At 45.4% G+C, this 20,894-nt stretch overlaps 1 protein-coding gene across 4 annotated transcripts; it reads left to right on the top strand.

The window, feature by feature from the left end:
• The first annotated feature begins 8,400 nt into the window (after nt 1–8,400).
• Nucleotides 8,401–19,725, top strand: BTC (betacellulin). 4 transcript variants are annotated; one of them, XM_077303690.1, is made up of 7 exons: nt 8,401–8,491; nt 9,221–9,333; nt 10,581–10,705; nt 11,084–11,201; nt 13,207–13,353; nt 14,754–14,864; nt 17,226–19,725. In XM_077303690.1, exons 3-6 carry the CDS (start codon nt 10,687–10,689, stop codon nt 14,860–14,862), a joined length of 393 nt encoding a protein of 130 aa, XP_077159805.1. In that variant the 5' UTR covers nt 8,401–8,491; nt 9,221–9,333; nt 10,581–10,686; the 3' UTR covers nt 14,863–14,864; nt 17,226–19,725. The 4 variants fall into 4 exon arrangements, with proteins under 4 accessions (XP_077159805.1, XP_077159806.1, XP_077159808.1 ...); XM_077303691.1 differs by having other exon boundaries at nt 8,420–8,525; XM_077303693.1 differs by having other exon boundaries at nt 8,425–8,491; nt 9,268–9,333.
• Nucleotides 19,726–20,894: the final 1,169 nt, after the last annotated feature.

Raw genomic sequence — 20,894 nt, 5'->3', positions numbered from 1 at the left:
CGTGGATCGCCTTTCCTGGGGGCTGCTAGCGCCCATTGCATTTCAGACTGCAATGGGCTATATTTCTAGTATATATAATAATATAATAGTGGCCACAGGCTCACATAGGTATGGGGATACTGGTCTGTATTGACACGTTCCCTAACATAATGGAAAGTATAGCTAGGTTTCAAAACAAGATATTCTGCTTGCCTTCAACAAATGTGGTCTTCATGGTCTTCCTCCTTCTCCGGGAGTAGTACAAAGAGTTGTCAATGCTTTCTTGGGAAATCTCTGGAAATTTGGGGTGGTGCCCACAGAGGACAGAAGTTAAGGCTGTAAGACAGCTCAACAGCTATGTGAAGTTATGCAGCCTGTCTCAGAAGATGCTATGTCCTTTGGGAGAATGGATCTCTGACTTCACCTTGGACATCAGTTGTAATTCTGGGCCATCCTTGTTTATATCTAGCCACTGCTTCTTTTCCTGTGGCAGCAGCTGATCCTTAAAAGCCCAGCATGTTTCAGGGGCGTACCAAGGGGGAGATCTGCCATAGGCATAAATGAAGAAGACCTTTGAAGGGAACTCTCAAAGCCAGTGTCCTGCCAAGCATCTCCTTTTTATTTTTAAATTGCAGTTCTGGCTGCAGCCACTAGAGGCACAGGGAAGTCTAAACTTAGCAAGTGGCATGCTAGGCTCAGCTGAGCTTCCCAGCTTTTTCCAAGACAGAAGCAAACTTGCTGAACAGCCGATTGCCATCCGGCATGTCACTTTTCACCAACCCCCCTCCCCCCATATCCAGCTAAGACAGCTCTTGCAAAGCAGTAGCTAGTGTGTTGCAGCAAGATAAAACAACCCTTTCCCTCACACTTTTCTCATTAATTTCTGTCTCCCTTCATCTGATTTCTTCATGCTCCCTCATATTTTACTTCTTGATCTTAAAACCATCTCATCCCAGGTTACCGTATGCTACCACATGTCCTCTTTTTAGAAGATCTGTCCTCTTTTTAGTGAACCTGTCCTTTTTTTGGTGTCTGTCATCTTTTGGGTCTTTAAAAAAATGATGAAAATGTTCTCTTTGAGGATTGGGAAGCTATAGTTCCCCAGGGGATGCAAGCTTCAGCGTAAATAGCAGGGGTATTTAAAATGAGATTTGTCACAGTGATCAGTTGCTTGAAGTAGTCAGTCAGGAAATATGGTAACACTATGTCCTCCCTTTCCTGCTGGGTGATAGAATGACAGAATGTATTTAACAGTATCCGAATCAGCTGGAAGAGACTACAAAGGGCCATCCAGTCCAGCCCCCCCCCCTTCTTGAGTATAGTAGCAGATCTTTGTTGATATTATAAACAGAAGGCCCTGGGCTTGCTCGGCACTGTAAATTGCATTGGTGTTGCCGCACTTCCAAACCCTCTCCTCTTTGCTTGGACTATGATTCTGTGCTTGATACCAGCTGGTATTGCCACAATGACACCAGGTTTTCTAGGCACTGTGCAACAGGTTCTGCTGGGCTTCCATCCCTTTGCTCGGTCTATGACTCTGTGCTTGACATCAGCCAGTATCATCACAATGGCAATGGGTTATGCTGGGCACTTTGTGATTGCACTGGTTCTGCTGCATACTCTGTTCATTGCACTGGTTCTGCTGGGTTGGCCAAATGCCTCCCCTTCACTTTCTACTGTAGAGATTCTCTGGTTTGACTTTAGGCAGTGTATTTCTTAACATCCAGTCTGTTAAAGCTTCCAATCAATATTTTGTGATGCTTTGGCTAGTGTTAGTTAATAAAAATGAGTACAAAGGCAGACTCCGAGCTCTTTAAAAAAAGCCTTGTAGATGTTTCGGATGGTCAGCGCTTGTGCTTCAAAATGGAAAACAGAAGCCCTCCTAAATGCCTGCTTGGAACACAAGTGGCGTGATAGATTCTTCTTCTTCTTCTTGCTGTCAAGTCACAAATGGCTTCTGGCTATCCTGTAGGGTTTTCAAGGCAAGAGATAGTTGGAGGTGGTTTGCCCTTGGCTGCCTCCATGTCAGCCGTGCTCAGCCTCTGGGATATGAAGAAGTCAGGCTATCCTAGGACTAGGCTCAGGACTAGGCTGAAAGTAATGTGAGTGACCCACGATCACCCAGCAAGCTTTCAGGGCCCAAATGGGGATTGGAACCTGGATTTCCCAGATCCTTGTACAGCACTTCATTGATTGATTGATTGATTGATTTGATTTGATTTCTATACCGCTCATCCATATGGCTCAGGGCGATGTCTGAAGGGAGACCTGTTGACGGTGTCAGGCAAATGCCTGGTGGAGGACCTCCCTTTAGCCACTAAATCACACTGGCTTTCGTGATGGTATAGTGCAGGGGTGCCATGAACATCTGGAGGGCCACAGTTTGCCCGCCCCTGTTATAGTGTTTTGGAATTTGATTCCCCCCCCCCAAAACTGGCATGATTATATATACGAAGTTAAATAAAAGAATATTTTCACTGTATGCATTTCTTTTCTGGGCACTGAAATAAAGTTTGGTTCCCCTGACTCTTGTATGACCAAATTTTGTTCAGGTGCTTCAGATCAACGCAGCTACCCACCTGGATCTATCTTCTGGCCATTGTTATTTTTTTTTAATTTTATTTCATGAAAATAATGTTGTTGTATAGAGGAGGGGCTCTGAGCTGGATAAACCCAGCGTAGCCTGACGTCGTCAGATCTCAGAAGCTAGGGCCCATTCTGCACACATTGGATAATGCACTTTCAATGCACTTTTGAAGTAGACTATCCTGTTCTGCACAGGAAAATCCAGCTGCAAAAGCACTTTGAAAGTGCATTATCCTATGTGTGCAGAATGGGCCTAGGTCTGAGGCTAAGAGACACCACAAAGTCCTTCACTTCCGACACAAATCACTCTCCACACTCACAGACGTATTCAGGGGACTCTGCCCTCCAAGTGGACCTAAACTGCCTCCTGATCCAAAGTCCAGCTCTTGTCTGAAGACTTGGAAATTTGGGGTTTAGGTTGTACTCTTATGTCAGTGTTGGCTGATATGGGATGATAAGTTTTTTGGACCCTGCTTTTCTCTACCTGAAGGAGTTATGAAGTGGCTTACAACTGCCTACCCTTCCTCTCCCCACAACAGACCACCCTGTGAAGTAGGTGGGGCTGAGAGAGCTCTGAGAGCTCCGTGATTGGCTCAAGGTCACCCAGCTGGCTGCGTGCAAAGGAGCAGGGAAGCAAACCTGGTTCTCCAGATTAGAGGCCACTGATCTTAACCACGACACCGTTGTTGTCTCTCTCTCTCTCTCTCTGGTTTGACTTTATTCCTTTGGAAACAATGGAAGACGGAGGCTCCTTCTTTTGGGGATAATAAGGATCCATAGGGTCCCACTCCACAGTCTGAAGTGGAGTGAGGAAACTATTCCAGCAAGTGGGCTCAACAAATTATTGAGAAGACTGGGCAGGTGGTCAACCCACTTAATTCCTCACCATTCTGCTGTATTACCTTTGAATGATCTCCCTGCTGTTAACCATTATTAAATGTCAAGTTACCCTGTTGCCAAAAACCCATATAAGCCTTCCACAAAGGCAAAAGACAACTGGAATTAAGCCTTTATTCATGTAGGCAGGTGAACGCTCTAGCATGCTGCGGAAGGAGGGGAGAGGCTGGAATTAGAATCTGAAAGCACCAGCTCCATATTATTTTTCACCCTTTCTAAAACTGGACCCACTTTGGGTATTTGCTCGCAGTTCTGAACCAGCAAAATAATAACACCTGACGTAGGCTGTCGGGAAAGTTATTCTGTCTCTTGATGGAATGTAATTAGCATGCCAGCCTTAAATTTGAGCCTACTTGGGGTTTTGTTTGCTTTAATTGAAAAGATGCTTAAAGCCATTTTGGAATGGAAATCCTTTGATGAGCCTTGGAGTTGTGGTAGAGAACTTGCTGAAGGTGTTGATTTAGTGTGTGTGTCCGCAATTTTTGAAAAGGCAAATGTTATGCTGGGGACTATTAGGAAGGGGATTGAGCATGCAATGAGCTTCCTGAGCAGTAGGATTAGACTAGATAAAAGGGAGTACTTCTTCACCCAAAGAGTAATTAACATGTGGAATTCACTGCTGCAGGAAGAGGTGGAAGCTATCAGCGTAGGCAGCTTCAAGAGGGAACCGGATAAACATCTGGAGCAGCAGTCCATCAGTAGCCATTAGCCACAAAGGTATAGAGGGAATACTATGTCTGGGGCAGGAATGATTTAGGTCAGGGGTAGGCAAACTGTGGCCCTCCAGATGTCCATGGACTACAAGTCCCATGAGCCCCTGCCAGCAAACCCGACTCATTGGACTTGTAGTCCATTGACATCTGGAGGGCCACAGTTTGCTACCCCTGATTTGGGTATTCTTGGTGCTTGGGAAGAGGCAAACAGTGGGAAGCTTCTGGAGTTCTGGCTCCACTGAGAACCTCCTGATATCACCTGGGTTTTGGCTACTGTATGACATGGAGCGTGGGGCTGGATGGGCCATTGGCATGTTCTTAGATTCTTTTGAGCACAAACACTCCACAAAGAGGCACAGTTATTGATCTATTTACGTGCCAGTATTGAATCAAAAGCTGCTGCTGACATGGATGAAGGAAGCCACACTTTCTTTAAAGGGAAAGCCACCTTCACAGGCAGTCACATCCCTGCTGAGCTCTTTCCTCAAATCCCCAGGAATTCCCCAAGTGACAGCTGGCAACCTAACCAGCAGCATGTCTGAAAAATGCACTCAGAAGCCCCAAAGGTCACTCAGTTCTCCAGTCATTTATTGAGCTTGTCTGCGATGGAATTGGGGCATCTCTCTCTCAGATGATAGTTGCTCTTAGTGTAGCCAGGATAAGGGCTGAGCTTGTTAATCAGCCATTCCAATCACACATGACTGAGCTGAAAAGGTCACAGAGTTAAACTGTAGGAAACGGAGAAGCTGCTTTGGGTTGGCCAGCCTTCTGTTCTCCTTGCCAGCCACATTTGCCACACTCCTAATCCGTCTGCAAATACGGGAATGATCCGGGAGGCTCCGGCTCAGGCCATCCACACGGCTGGCCTCCTCACCCACCTCTGCTCCTCCTCCCACCTTTCTTTTCTGGCACATAAAACCCACCTCCTGAAGGAGTCCAAGTGCTTCTCCTCCACCTTCCGCACCAGGCCTTGCTTCGGACACTCTCGCTCTCTTCCTCCTTGGCGTCCCCAAAGTGGAAGAGAGGAGTGTGTATAGCACGTTCCCCTCTTCTGCCCTTTTAAGCAAGCATGCGGAGTAGCAAGACGCACTAGAGGGAGGCAGAGGAGCCAGTAGGTGGGGAATTTCCAGAGGCGTAGTATTTTTTAGCATTAAGCCAAAGCGTTGGCCTAATGCTGCTTTTTATTCCATGCGAATTGGCCCCCAGTGATCCCTAGGCCTCACCTGAAGATCAGCAACTCTACTGGCATGGAATTCTGTTGCAAAAGAACCCCACTGTGCTGAAAAAGTTGCAATGACCATCTTGGCCACTGTCATTTTATGGAGACCTTTGTCTTACAGAGGTAGGAAAGAAATGACCAGTGACCAGTAGGAGCACCAGGTTTTTTGGGTTTTTTTTAGTGAAGCCATCATTTAGTAAATCCCCATCAAAGGAACCGCTCTGACCTGGATCATCCAAGCTAGCCCGATCTCATCTGATCTCAGGAATTAAGCAGGGCTGGCCCTGGCTAGTACTTGGAGCAGAGACCTCCAAGGAATACCTCAGTTGCGTTTGCTACGTCCATTGGCTTCAGATGGGCTTCCTCTCCCTGAACGCAGGTCCAGTTTCATCCTTCATGGAGTAAATACCTTCAATAGCAGCAAGCACAACATTTGCTTTGACAATGTGTTTATTAATCCTGTCAGCCTGGCATTCTCCCCACCCCAATTATTTGTGCATGGGAAGATTATTGTTCCATTGGTCTTGAAAAGAGAACATGAAGTTCTTTGTTAGTCAACCCTCAGGTCTTAATTCCCCCTCCCCCAGTTTCCTGCAAGGACATAGGCACCATTCTTCTTGTAGGACATACTGTGCCAAACCTGCTTATTCCCCCATCCCCATCCCAAGCATGGTATTATTGAAAGTATTCATTAAAATAACAGTAGCTGCAGAAAGGTCAGTAGTAAATAGCACTACAGAAATCTGTCCTCCTCACTCTGTTGCCACCCTGACCCCTGCTTGAAGGAAAGGAGCTGCAGAGAAAGTTCTAGTCAGCCAGGAGGGTAACAAGATGGAACATCACCCTTGGGTAAGGTGACCGGACGTCCCGGTTTTCCCGAGATCATCCCAAATTTCCAGGACTGGTCCCGTGTCCCGCGGCCTTTCCCAAAACTCCTGGGTGTGCAAAGCAGCCACTGAAGTGACTGTTCCTGCCTGTTACAGCCAGTGCTGCGTTGCAGGCGGGAGGCGTGGGCAGCAGGTGCCACCCGTGCCTACCCCCCTGCCCACAACGCGACACTGGCTGTGATGGGCAGGAACAGCCACTATGGCGGCCGCTTTGCAAACCTGAGATCCCAGCCCAGAGGAGGGAGGAGAAGAAGGAAGCGGGGCTAAACTGTGGGGGGGCGGGGCTAGGTAGCGGGGGCAGGGTGGGTGAGGCCCCTCCCCTGCCCTCCACCAGCAGGGCCATGGCTGTTGATGCCGCCGTTCTCTCCTGCTGGGCCTGGGCTGCCGCCAGAGCCAGTCTGCCACTGGTCCATCGCTTCCTCGGTGAACCCAGTTGGAGGGAGGCAGGGAGGGAGGAGGCTCAGCTGGACCCAGGTCACTGCCTCCGCCTCATGACCTTCAGGCCGAGCTGGCCCCCTTCTGGGATGGTGTCCTGCTTCACCTTACCCTTGGGGAGCATATTCAGAGAGAAAATAAGATGGCACCACTGATCTCATTTAAGGTGTTTGCACTGTGCCCCTTCAGACCACAGTCACTTCAGGAAGGACGTGGACAAAACAGAGGCTGGATAGCCACTTGACGGAGAGGCTGATTCTGTGAAGGTTTAAGGGGGCGGCAGTTACAGTGGATGAGCGATAGGGTTTTGAGTGTCCTGCATAGTGCAGGGGGTTGGACTAGATGACCCATGAGGTCCCTTCCTACTCTATGATTCTATGATTTTATGATTCTAAAATTGAGAGGATGCCAAGGATACGGACAAGGGTGATCCAGGGCCTGGGGATGAAGCCCTCTGAGAAAAGGCTGAGAGACTTGGAAATGTTCAGCCTGGAGAAGAGGAGATTGAGAGGGAACATGTTTGCTCTCTTTTTAAGTATTTGAAAGGTTGTCACTTGGAGGAGGGCAGGGAGTGGTTCCTGTTGGCAGCAGAGGATAGGGCCTGCAGTAATGGGTTTAAACTACATGTAGGATAGTACTGGCTAGATATCAGGAAAAAAAATCATGGTCTAAGCAGTTCAGCGGTGGGATTGGCTGCCTAATGCAGAGGTGAGTTTCCCCTCACTGGTGGCCTTAAAGCAGCAGCTGGACAGAGACTTCTCCTGGATGCTCTGGGCTGATCCTACATTGAGCAGGGGGTTGGACTAGATGGTCTGTCTGGCCCCTTCCAACTCTACGATTCTACGACTCAATTAGAATCATAAAATATTGATACAGGCCTGGACATCCCTCAGCATTACAGCTGGTCTCCAAACTACAGGGATCCATTCCCTTGTAGAAAATGGCCTCTTTAGAAGATAAATTCAATGACATTATACCTCACCAAGGTCCCTCTCCTCCTCAACGCTGCCGCATCAGAGACCACTCCCAAATCTTCAGGCATTTCCCAAATCAGAGTCAGCACCCTTAGGAGACTGACATAATTTCCCTCTTCTCCATTTTCTTGTACATCTAGTGAACAGAGGGAAGCCATTAAGAGGAACACCTTTGTGGAACACCCTTGGGATGTTGTGTTATAGGAGGGAGGGGCAGTCATTCTAGCCCCCAAACCCTTCTGTTACTCTCAGGGGCTATTTTTCCAGTCTCAGAACACTGATTTAGGAACTGGTGCGGCTGCCATTTCCGTCCCAGAGAACAGATGCTCCTCCTAGGGATGGTCTTTCCCCTCGGTGACCTATTCACTCCAGTCCCAGAGCTATCTACCTTGGCCCAGAGACATTCCTTGAAAATCCATGTCACATTTTCATTGCAACAATTCCGTGTGCTGTGATGTATTTCCATGGAGCCCATGCAAGGCAGTTGGCATTCCTGGCTCCCATTATCTCCCGTGGGCTTTTAAGCCTCCCCCATTGGTTCCAGTGGGCAAGCCTGTCATTCCTTTTGTTACAGCCTTCTAAGTGCCACAAGGTCAGTGGGTATTAACTCTCTGGGGAAAGCACTGTGACTGTGACTGTGCTAAAATAAGACTGTCACGCTCCCTCGCTCCTCCTCCTCCTCCTCGGACACACGACACTTCCCCCCTCCCCTCCCCCTTCAGCCAGCCCTCCCACTGCAGTGGACAGCACTGTAGGATGACTCCTTAGCTGGGAAACCCAGAACGATCCCCAGCAAGTATGGTAAAGAACAAAGAGGCATTTGGTTTTTGAAAAAGTAATACAGAATAAATAATGCATGCATGTGTGTGTGTGTGCTGTCTTTCTAGAGGATTTGTCAAGACTTCTATGTTGCCCAAGTAATCTTGCAAAGAAGGGCACGTTTGTGTTCATCGTAGAAAATCCTTTATTTTGTCACCAACAAAAAATGTTTATAGATTTTCTAGTGTAATTATCTACGGTCATGTTGAGGATGTCATAAAAGGCCTCTCTGCATCTGAGACGTGATCGATGGCCTTTTTTTTCAGCATTGTAGTAAAAAATTAGTTCATTTTCCAATCCCAAAGTGGGGCATTTACAGTGCTATTCTGAGCAAAACAGCAAGATTGGAGAGACCAACCCGATTTTCAGGGCGAAAGGTTTGAGGATCAACATTCCTTTTGTCATCCTATACCCTTTTAAGTCTGCTGTCTTCCATGTATGTAGAAGGCTACAACTCCGCTCGGCTTGCCCTCTTACTGTACCAATTTCTGATCTTTAGCCAATATTCATTTATTTGTTAGTCATGGAATTTCTCTTTTGTATTAGCAGTGAATTAACTATAGCTGGACTTCAGATGATGAAAGATAGAGCATGTTTTAAAGGGAAGCTGGCTTTATTTCCCCTTTGCAGAGGGGACATTATTGTTTGTGATACAACTAAAAAGGTTAAAACTGTATCAGCATAATGCTTTCTCTCTGTCCCTTTCCCCAGCCTACGAATGAAGGCTCTTCCATTTTTATTTGTGTGGTTGTCGACAGGAACATGATCACTGAATATGAAGCCAGGGGGTTCTTCTGCAGCATCTCGAGTGGAAAACTGCCCAGGTAATGGATGAATCAGAATATTAATGCATGAGTCACGTAGGTTGTTTTGAGCTTGCGGAGAGAACTGTTTTCCAGGAAATCTGCTCCAGCACAGCAGAGGTTTAGCTCATCAAGTGGAAGTTGGGTTGGAGATCTGATAAAAACAAGTTTGGTAATTTGACATGTTAAAAGTGGCTCTAAATAAGGCTTTAAACCTTTTGACCTTGATTAGAACAACAACAAAGATACTTTGTGTGATGTGTGCATCCCTGCCGAGGACTGAGCTTGAGGTCTGAGGCACGATTGTGATTTGCAGTCTCTGATTGGCTCATGGCTTGATGGCTTCTCCATAGGAGCCAGTGGATTCAAATGAGTTATCTGCAGCCTGTTTGGACAGTTCATGGCAGGATCCTCTAGGAATCCAATCAGTTCAAACCTAGCATGTCCAATCACCTGTGACTGTGGGTAAACTCATTGTTCCACCACTGTATATATTGTGGGCGGGGGGCGGCGAGGGGAGGGAGGGTTCCAAGTGAAATCTTGGTGCTACTTGTGTCATGTGCCTTTACCAATAAAGAGCTGCAACGATTCCAGGGTCTGTGTGTTCCTGAATCCATGGTAGGATTGTGCACGGTGGCGTCCGAATTTACCCAAATTGTGTGGACATGTGTCCTAAAACAGGGGTAGTCGGCCTGTGGTCCTGCAGATGTTCATGGACTACAATTCCCATGAGCCCCTGCCAGCGTTTGCTGTCAGGGGTTCATGGGAATTGTAGTCCATGCACATCTGGAGGAACACAGGTTGACTACCCCTGTCCTAAAACACATGTCTTTGAGCTTGTGAGGGGAAGAGCTTAGCCCAAATGCAGCGAGAGGGGGGTACCATAGCGTTTATGGATCAAGATGCCTATGTATACTAGAGTTATTGAATCCGCAGGAACTCAAGGCAAATGTAAATGTAAAATAGTAATATAAGCTTTATTGAAAAGAAAATAATAAAAAGCATAAATATAGCTAACTCACTAAGAAGCAGTCAGATAGAAAAGAATAGGGTGGAAATAGGGTCCAGTATAGTTACCACTAACCCTAACCCATGGATCTAACACTTTGGATCATCAACAGGTCTGATGCGCACATTACAGAAACAAATCAGTGAAGTCTTGCAGTGAAACCGGCTTTTCAAGAAATTGGGAGTTTGAATTGAAAGTTGTATCACATTTTAACAATATGGGTGATTCGCTAACATGCAGCTGCTTTGTTTTTTATTAGGGGTCACCATGACAGGCGATAGATGCAAAATCTTCTTACATGAAATTAAAACAATTAAAGCAACAGCAACTATCAAAAGGCAGAAGTCTCCTCTTAAGGGCAGCGAATGATGGAATCAGGAAAAGGTAAGCCACAACCTGCACAGTGTCCTTTTGGGCTTATGGAATCGGTTTGCTCAGCGTTGACCACTTGGCCAACCCTGGGCTAATTTGCACATTAATTTCACATCTCCAACAACAGCTTTCCTGTTTGATGAACCAGGCTATCCCAGATAGTGCATTAGCTTTCTGGTGCATTAGCTTCCCAAGGTTTTTCTGACCTTCAGAGAGGATTCTGAATCAAAAAAACTTCTAAGAAATACAACAGCCCTTTAAAAAAAAGGGAAAATTACAATCTAGCAGCACAGAGCCAGCAAAATCTGCCTGGGTTGCATGTTGATTGGTTGAATGCACAGGGTCACATGTGTGGAAGAACATAATGTGTTTTCCCGTGTTTTGTTCCAGATGCTTCTGCCCGACAGAGGCATAGGAGGCATTTTGTGCAGTGTCCCGAGGAGTACCAGCATTACTGTGTGAAGGGCCAATGTCGTTATGTTGCAGCCCAAGAAACGCCTGCATGCGTGTATGTGGAGGTTCCAAAGCACACAATAAATAAATAAATGGGGGGAGGGCAGAGGGAGGGAGTGGCCATTTACTCAGGACCAGCCATTTACTTGGGACTCAATTCTGTCAGGACAGACTATCTGGAAATAGCTGGCTGGTGCCATAGTAGCTTGTGGAGTCTGTCCTTCCTTGGACACTTTTTCAGTTCTGGAGTTCATTCCAGAGTGTCAAAGGGTTTGGAAAGTCTAACAATGGCCCATTATGCACGGGGGGATAGCGCGCATTCGGAGTGGAATGGCGGCGACTAAAATCACCGATAACGCACGGAGCCGGCTGCAACCGGCCGCAGATTCGGTGCATGCCGCCGAAAAAGCCGCATTAGCGAAACGCAGAAGAAAGCGCAGCTTCCGGGTGACCGGGGCACAACTAGAAGCGGTGCCGGGGTCACCGCGTGCATAATCGGTTACTCTGGGTTTTGCCACCGTTGCATCCCGTCCCGTGCATAAGCGGTTTGCTTCGCTTCTTCCCCCTCCGCGTTTTCCATGTGACCCGAAATCGCCGTTTCGGCGGCCGTGCATAATGGGCCATAGGGACTCACTGTCCAAAGAGGTACATCAAGCAGTTTCAAGGCTAGGTCTTTCCCCCATGCTTATTTCAGGTGCGGGGCTCCAGTGCCTAGGAGAAACTCTTTTCCTTCCACACTGCAATGTTTCCAAGGGGAAAAGGATCCATTGGGTTTGGACTTGGATTCCGGGCCTCTCCCCTCACTCCTTGGCACCCAGGATCCTTTCTAGGGGGCAACTAGGAGCAGGCTTTGAGCCTTTATGCTTGCCTCACCCAGGGGAGATTGTATTGACTGAATATTGCCTTCCCCCACCCCCCAGCCTTGGATATGATGGGGAGCTCTGGGCCTGAGGACCACTTCGCATTTGACCCAATAATAATCAAGGTGGGAAGTATGAAGCAACACATTTTACAGTTCGATCCTGCCCTTGCCGAATGCAGCTTCTGCGTATAACCTGGGAACTGCCAGGACTGCTCCTCGGCCTCCAAGTTGAGGGACTCTGGAGTTTATCAGCGGCCTTTCAGTGATCCAGCCACTAAGAGCAGCCAAGGAGCCCTGAAAAGCGACTGGTCTTGCCCTGTCCCACAGGACTCCTTCCTGTACTATGTGAATGCCAGAGTACCCTCAATGACATTCGCTCCATTTAAACGATTAAATGTAGGGCGACCTCACGGGAATGACAGGGCCATGATGAGGGGGCAGGTAATGGCAAACCACCTCCAAACCGGGCCTGGCCATTTTGGTAATGGGATTCAGGTTTGACTTGATTCAGGAAAGCCAATTCTTCTGCTTGGAGGCATTTAAAGGGACCAAGGTATATGAAGGGACCTTTTATTAAACTAGATGTACTATTAACTCAGTTGAGGCCTAGCCCCCCTTCTGAGACCTTGACTGAGGTGAGATGCACATTGTTTTGTGCTTCTGTTTATGAAAGCAAAAATTTACACCTGGGTCTCCCAGAACCTGGATCTCTAACCACCCTCCCCATTAAACCAAATTGACTATGACAGAGAAGGCCATGCCTCTAGTTGCTCCTATACTTCACTTCAGAAAGAAGAAGAAGAGTTGGTTCTTATATGCTGCTTTTCCCTACCCGAAGGAGGCTCAAAGCGGCTTACAGTCGCCTTCCCATTCCTCTCCCCACAACAGAAACCCTGTGGGGTGGGTGAGGCTGAGAGAGCCCTGATATCACTGCTTGGTCAGAATAGCTTTATCAGTGTCTTGGCAAGCCCAAGGTCACCCAGCTGGTTGCATGTGGGGGAGTGCAGAATCTAACCTGGGATGCCAGATTAGAAGTCCACACTCCTAACCACTACACCAAACTGGCTCTCAAGCAGGGGTATGTGGAGCCAGACCTCAGAAGTGGATTTTTTTTTAAATTAATGGCAGGCTTATAGATAAGCATTTTGGGAAATTTATCCCCAATGAGCTGTTAACTTCCACTGTCCTCCTTTTACAGCTGTGAGAGAGGTTTCACTGGTGCGAGATGTGAGAGGTTGGATCTGTTTTATCTGAGAGGCGATCAAGGCCAAATTCTGGTCATTACTTTGATAGCAGTGTTGATGTTGCTCGTCATCCTAGTCGTGGGCCTATGTATTTTTGCTCAGTAAGTATGCCCATAGGAAAACACAGTAGAGGCATTTTGGCTTCCTGCAGGACTGGTAAATTGCTGCTGGTGCTCCTAATGTTATCAAACCCAACTTGGAGCCATTCCAGTCAGCTTTCACAAAATCATCCACATTGAATCTGGAATCAATTCAGGTTTCACTGATTCGGCCCATTCTTTGTATGAGGAAACTGTAGTTCGGCTTAGGGGACGCCAAAAAAACCCAAATGGGCATTGATTTGGAATTTGATCGACTAAACTGAACTGAATTGCACATCCGTAATTATGACTGTTGATGAGTTTTCTATGCCTGGCTTCGATTTTTTTTTTTGCACTGTATTTATTTTTAATATTAGTATAAAGGATTGTGTCTAGATCTGTCTGTATGTCATTCCTTCTTCTCGTGTTTGGTCTCTATCAGCTTTTTGCCTTTTATAGCCCACCCTATTTTAACAATGACTAAAACTAAAAACAATCATTTCCCACACAATGCTAAAGTGGCCATGTTGCAGTTTACCTTGGCTAGGTTCCAAGCCTCTCTGAATCATCACAGTCCTTCTATGTGGCCTCAAATGTTTGCCACCAATAGGTGTTCTTTGCCTTATTGAAAATCTTTCAGCATTGCGAGCAGAGCTATTCTTTAGAAGTGTGTGTCTGTGAGTGGTCTCTTGACAGTTGTTCTGTTTTAGATCAAAGTGAGTGACATTGTGTTAAAACGACAGTATACAACTTCAAGAATCTTTTGATTCGTTTTTGAGTTGGGGTAAGTGAGGGGGGACGCTACAAACTCAGGAAATAGAAGCTTTCTTTTGCGTGCTGCTAACGCATAGCTTAAAGTGCTCAGAATGCCCTACAATGCCTTGCTCATTCCAGAGCTGTTGTTTTAGAATAGATCTGTGGGTAGCAAAACACAGAAGGGACAATCATTTGGAAATAAACACACAGTCGTATAATCAACGCTGCAAGACTGATTTTCTTCATCAGATTTGAGCTTTATGAAGATCTATCGTTTCTTCATCAATGCCCGAGTAATGGGGCAGATGTGAGCGTAAAGGCTTGTTTATTTCACACGCCAAAAAGGTCTAGTACGGGGGTAGTCAAACTGCGGCCCTCCAGATGTCCATGGACTACAATTCCCAGGAGCCCCCTGCCAGCGAATGCTGGCAGGGGGCTCCTGGGAATTGTAGTCCATGGACATCTGGAGGGCCGCAGTTTGACTACCCCTGGTAGGTATTTTTTTTTATTAATTTCATTTGGAGATAACACAGGTCTTCTTACCAGCAAGGTGCCTGAAAATATGAGTCACTAGAATGTTATACACATTGAACAAATGATTGTGCCAATTGTATGATCGAAATACACTGTGCATTATGAGCTGATTTTGTCATTTGCTTTACAAGTTACTGTCGAAAGAGGCATCAGCGAGAGGAGGTGGAGGAGGAAACGGGAATGTTTGTTAAGAGACTGCCTATTAAAAAGGAGGGTGTCCTAGAGACGGACTGTTCATAAAGGTAAGGGAGCCTTAAGAAGTCTTCTTCAGGCTAGGAATAAAATGGTAGGAAAGTCTTTTCTGTTTACCACACATCTTACTTCAGATTTTTAGAGCAGTAAGCTTTAAATCATGGCTTCAGATTCTGTGCCCGTCTTAAAGTAAATATTTTTTTAAATAATCCACCCTTATGACATAGCCCAAGACAAGTGATAACATGGTGAAAACAAACAATTTAAAACATAATCATCCTTTAATTTACCCCAATGAATTAAACCAACCTTTCTCAACTTTTTTACCATTGAGAAACCCCTAAAACCATCTTCAGGATTTGAGAAACCCCAGAAGTGGTGTGATTATGTAGAACAGGGTTGGGAAGCAAAGCTGTGCACATGCCCACCAGTGGTTTGCAGAAGATCCATGTGGTTCAGCCATCATTTGAATATTAGGTTTCCAGAGATTTGCCAAAATGGTTCCCCCTCCTAAATTCTGTTCACTAAAACATTAAAGAGAAAAATGTTTTCATAGCTTTAGGCTTCCCATCCAAGTGTCTCTCTCTTTACACATGTCAATTTGATTCTGTGCTGATAATCCTTTATTTTGTTTGCATTCAGCTTTGGGATTCTTTTCTTTTTTCTGCACAGAGCTCACTGCCATTTGTCTTCTCTCTGTTCCCTGTTTCACATCATTATCAGCGGGCAACAAAACCTCATGCCGCTCCTTTTAAACTTCCCCCTTATAATTTTCTTTTTTAATCCAGCAATCTGAGACTAGTGATAGTCTCATTATGCTAGACTCATGCTGCTTATCAAAATAAATCAAAAATTTAAAAGAAGAAATGGAGCTTGTACATCAAGGGGGAGGATGGCAGAAGGTACAGAATGAACAGAACAACCTTAATATTGGTGGGAGAATGACCTTTGAATGACAGCAAAAGGGTGAGGGAAAATCTGTGACAAAGATCATCTCCAAATTAATTTCACATGGTATGAGGGGCAGCTATTCCAAGAAAAATATTCAGGTAACAACCCTGGACAAACCTCTTCAGTGAGTTTAAGAAGCATTTTGGAGCTCAGCTAAATCTCCATGCTTCTTGTGATTAAAGAAGTAACTCAGCTGCTAGAATGCTAGTTCAACCTGTCCATCAAGTTTTTATCATCATCTTTCCCCTCAGTGGAGTTTCAGGTGGCTTGTTGTTGTTGTTAGGTGCGAAGTCATATCCGACCCATTGCGAACCCATGGACAATGATCCTCCAGGCCTTCCTGTCCTCTACCATTCCCCATTTAAATTTACACCCACTGATTCAGTGACTCCATCCAGCCAAATCATTCTCTGTCGTCCCCTTCTTCTTTTGCCTTCAATCGCTTCAATCGCTTCAATCGCTTCCAAGTTCTCTTTCTTCATTTAACCCTCTCAACATTTCTGTGAGGGCAGGTTAGGCTTTGAGAGTGACTGGCCTAAGGTTACCCTGTGAGCTTCAAGACAAAGAGGAGTGTGGATCTCCCAGATCCTGGTTTGACATATAAATCACCACATCACAGTGTCTATCCGAAAGGGAAGCCCACCTCTGCTTTCCTATGCAATTAAATGCATCCATTGTTAAAAGCAAAGAGTTGGAACTGTTGATGAAACCAATCTCACCACCTTGCTGGATGAGTCCTTAATCCAGAGTGGGAGGATGCATCCCCTCAAACTGGCATAATATTACTCAAGAGATCCTTTCTGCTGCTGATATCCAACAAGGCTTGGACCACAACTGTATAGAATATACATTACATTGGCTACAATCACATAATGGTCACCAACAGATCAAACCAAAACCTTCCTAGAGGCTCTGCTTTATTGGACGCTGATTACAAAACAAAAAAAATGTATTTTAGTGTCTGGTTGGCAATGCAGCAGGAAAAAAATAGCTATGTGGTACCGTAAAAACCACTCACATTTTATTCTGTCACAAGATTTCAGAGACATAAAAATACCTGGGTGTAATTGTGAAGTTGATTTCCTTAGAAGAGACCAGTAGCACCTTTAAGACCAACAAAGATTTATTCAAGGTGTGACCCTGAATAAATTTTTGTTGGTTTTAAGGGTGCTACTTCAGACCAACACGGCTACCCATTTGAATCTATTCTTAGAAGAGAGTAGAGCTTAAAATGCATTCAGTGCAGGATACCGTGTGGCTTTTGTGTGGCTCTTCACACCACTTATGGATTGACAGGAAATCTCATGAGCAATCCTTGCTTGTAAAATGTGGGTCATGGTGGGAGTCATTTTCCGAGAAAGCCCTCCACTGGTTTTTGCCTCCCCTTGATGTGGGGAGCTGAAATGGTCATTTTATTTAGCAGCTCTTGTAACTTACTCTTGTTTGTTTTTCCTACACAGGTTGAAAGAAAAGTAGCCATCACAAGCACACGGATTTTGTGAATGGACAGACTCCTCGGGTTTCTCCACCTTTTCTCAAGTGTCTGTCTCTCCACTTTGTGCCAGTAAAATATGCTAGCTGACTTTCTTCAGATTGATGGGTTTATTTTTACAACATTTATATCTTGCCTTCCTGCTCTTATATGGGGCTAAGATATCCAAATGTATATAATAAACTCACATTGTAAAATTATTAAAACCAACCAAGAAACACCAACATACCATTAAAACAATTAAAACCAGCTCTAAAATACATAAGGTAAAAGGTAAAGGTATCTCCTGTGCAAGCACCGGGTCATGTCTGACCCTTGGGGTGACGCCCTCTATCGTTTTCATGGCAGACTCAATACGGGGTGGTTTGCCAGTGCCTTCCCCAGTCATTACCGTTTACCCCCCAGAAAGCTGGGTACTCATTTTACCAACCTCGGAAGGATGGAAGGCTGAGCCGGCCACTGGGATTGAACTCCCAGCCTCGTGGTCAGAGCTTTCAGACTGTATGTCTGCTGCCTTACCACTCTGCGCCACAAGAAGCTCTCTAAATACACACAAAGACATAAAAACAACAATCAAAACATTAGGACTCAAGACACCTTTATTGACATAAACACTGGGCAGAAATTTGGATTATTGAAGGTATAAACTCCCCCCCTCCCCCCCAAAAAACCCAGAGAAGTCCTCATACACAGGCAGGAGATGGTGTTGGAATGACGGTGGGCAGAGGGCTCCAGAGTTCTGGTGCTATAATCAGGAAGGACCTGTCCTGGGCTGTCACCTAACTACTCAGGACCTTCAAATATAAACATAATGTTTGGGAAAGTTCTTAAGGAAGTAGGCAGTTCCTCAGATATGTTGCTTGCAACCCATATTGGGCTTTAAAGATAAACACTAGCACCTTGGATTATGTTCAAAAACAAATTTGGAATCTGTATAGATGCTCACTCCCTCTTTATCTTCTAGCTCTCTACTGGAGGTGGGTTCAGTGCCATGATGGTGAGAGTGGTTGGAGGGGGTGGTTGTCGTGGGGGGGAAGAAGCCCTCATTCCCAGAGGGCTCTTTCCCTGTGCACCAGACAGAACCTCCTGAGGATGTCACCAGCACATCAGCAGCAAGGGTCTTGGAGCCTTTTTCCTCTGAGAAAAGCTCCTGAAGGCATGAGGGACAAATCCATGATGGATGGAGGGGAATCTTCTTTAGCCAAACTGACAAAGGAGGGGAAAAGAGCATGCTAGAAAGCTTCCACCCACTGGTAGAGCACATGATGTGCTGAGTGGGAATCCCACGTGTGCATTGTCTCCATAAAGAGGCAGGCATCCTTTCTTGTGTGTCCATGTCTGACCTTCAGAAGCACAGTCCCCAATGTGAGGCTGCATTAGAAGAAAGAAGAAGAAAGGAATGTTTTGAATCACCCACAGGGACCCTCAGAACCCAGAGAGGTTGTGCCAGTAGATCTTGAGAAGAGAGATGAAGTGATGGCTTATTTTTGTTCTCTGAATACAGAACTGACAAACCTTAACATGGAAAGAGATTTGGAAATTAAGCCCCTTACTAAGAAAAGATCAGGAGCTCAAATTAAAATTAGAAACCTGCATCAAAGATAATGAACGATTCCATAGGGAGCTTATGAGAGTAAATATCCAGCTGAGGAAAACAGATTGAAAACTGCTAATTTGAAAACTTAAGTTTGAACTTTGGGCATGACCCAGAGATGGAGTGGGACTATCCAGATTTGTAACCCTGTATTGCTGCCATCATATGAACAGACTCGAAGTGCTGTTCTCTGTAGTATTCCTACAAATCAAAAATCCCTTGTCTATTGTATGATTGAGTGTGCCTCTTGGGTTGTGAGAATTGTTGTTGCTTATTTTTAGTTTTACTTGATTATTTTGCTTTGTTTGCTTTGCACTGTTTGATTATTGATTACCTTTTTTTTTTGGCTTGGCTTTACTGCTCACTATTACGGAATCGATTATTTTGCTTTGACCTGGGGTCTGAACAGATTTAGTTCTATTTCTATGGGGACAATTGTTAGAATGGGTTGAGACCCTATTTGCGTTATAACAGAAGGGTCTCTGAAAAATTAGGAGTTTATAACCACATTGATACTAGAAGGGGTGAATACAGATAATTGTATTTATGTTAAAGATGCTTTTGAATATGGATTATTGTATTATTGGTTATATTAATTATACTTACTTTTTCAGTGTAATATTCAAGGTGCAATTTCTACTTTAGGGAAGCATGACGCTTATTGTATTTTACTTTATAAGGTATATGCAGGGGTGATTATTAATGGGTTTATAAACCGGAATGGATGTACATGTATAATCTTATTCTATTTTAATGTTTAAGGAGTGCCACTGAGGGAGGTGTAAATACTGAAAATGCTTATTGAATCCATAATCTCGTTTTGGCATTGATAATTGATTTGAGCACTTTTTCTGAACAATAAAGACCAAAGAGATGTGGAGCTTGAACGTGTGTTAATTTTGCCACATGCTCGAACCTATCCTTTAGTCTCCACTTTGTGGGTTCAGCTGGAATTCTTTTGGAACTTCCAGGTGGGGCCTGAAGATCTCCTGCTTTTACAACTGATCTCTAGTGGATGGGCATCCATCCCTTCTTTGTTGGGTGGACTCCATGGCAGTTAACCATGTTGAGGTCCATTCCCTCCCCAAACCATGTCACAAGCTTTCCTGGATCCATCTTCAGGTGTTTCCCAACCCATTACTTGGCCTCCCCCCAGCTTTCTACAGTTTTGACCTTTCTTTCCAAACAAAACGGTTTTGGGTGTTGGTCATCGGCAAAACACATGTTCCAGGGTATAGCCTGGACAAACAGCTGTCTTGATGTTGAAACAGCATAAGCAAGCTTTTAAAATCCAGCAGCAAGCAGTACTACATCAATTAAGTATTTTCTCGTGCATTTCCCATTTTCCCACTGGGATCACAGGCCACCCAAAGAGTAGCAGAAATTGTGGTGGCAGCAGAAGCATCAGCAGCCAAAAGGGTTGCCAAATTCCAGGTGCCAATAGAAGGTCTCCTGGGATGTAATCTAATCCCCAGGCATCAGAGATCTGTTCTCCTGGAGAGAATGGATGCTTAGGAAAGTGGCCTCTATGGGATTGCATCCCACCCAGGTCCCTCTCCTTCCTAAGCCCCACCCTAAACCCAACCTAAGCCAGTTTGGTGTAGTGGTTAGGAGTGCGGACTTCTAATCTGGTGAACTGGGTTCGATTCTGTGCTCCCCCACATGCAACCAGCTGGGTGACCTTGGGCTCGCCATGGCACTGATAAAACTGTTCTGACTGAGCAGTGATATCAGGGCTCTCTCAGCCTCACCCACCTCACAGGGTGTCTGTTGAGGGGAGAGGAAAGGGTAGAGAAAAGCTGCATATAAGAACCAACTCTTCTTCTTCTTCTTCTTCTTCTTCTTCTTCTTCTTCTTCTTCTTCTTCTTCTTCTTCTTCTTCCTTTACATACTCCTCTGGAAAATCTCCAGGAATTTCCCAGCCCAGAGCTGGCAACCCTCACTACCCAGCTACCCTCACTACCCAGCTATTCATTGGTCTCAACAGTCTAACAAGATTTGCGGGTGCTAGTCTGGAAAAAAACGCACTTCCGGGTGAAATGT

The sequence above is a fragment of the Paroedura picta genome, chromosome 11, assembly GCF_049243985.1.
Source record: "Paroedura picta isolate Pp20150507F chromosome 11, Ppicta_v3.0, whole genome shotgun sequence".
Taxonomy (NCBI): Eukaryota; Metazoa; Chordata; class Lepidosauria; order Squamata; family Gekkonidae; genus Paroedura; species Paroedura picta.
Note: the sequence above shows the minus strand (reverse complement) of the source record. Positions and strands in the feature narration are given on the sequence as shown.

Coding starts and splice junctions, on each gene's coding strand:
- BTC (XM_077303690.1), top strand. Junction 11,202..13,206: donor CAAGAAACGCCTGCATGCGT/GTATGTGGAGGT, acceptor CTCCTTTTACAG/CTGTGAGAGAGGTTTCACTG. Junction 13,354..14,753: donor GGCCTATGTATTTTTGCTCA/GTAAGTATGCCC, acceptor TTGCTTTACAAG/TTACTGTCGAAAGAGGCATC.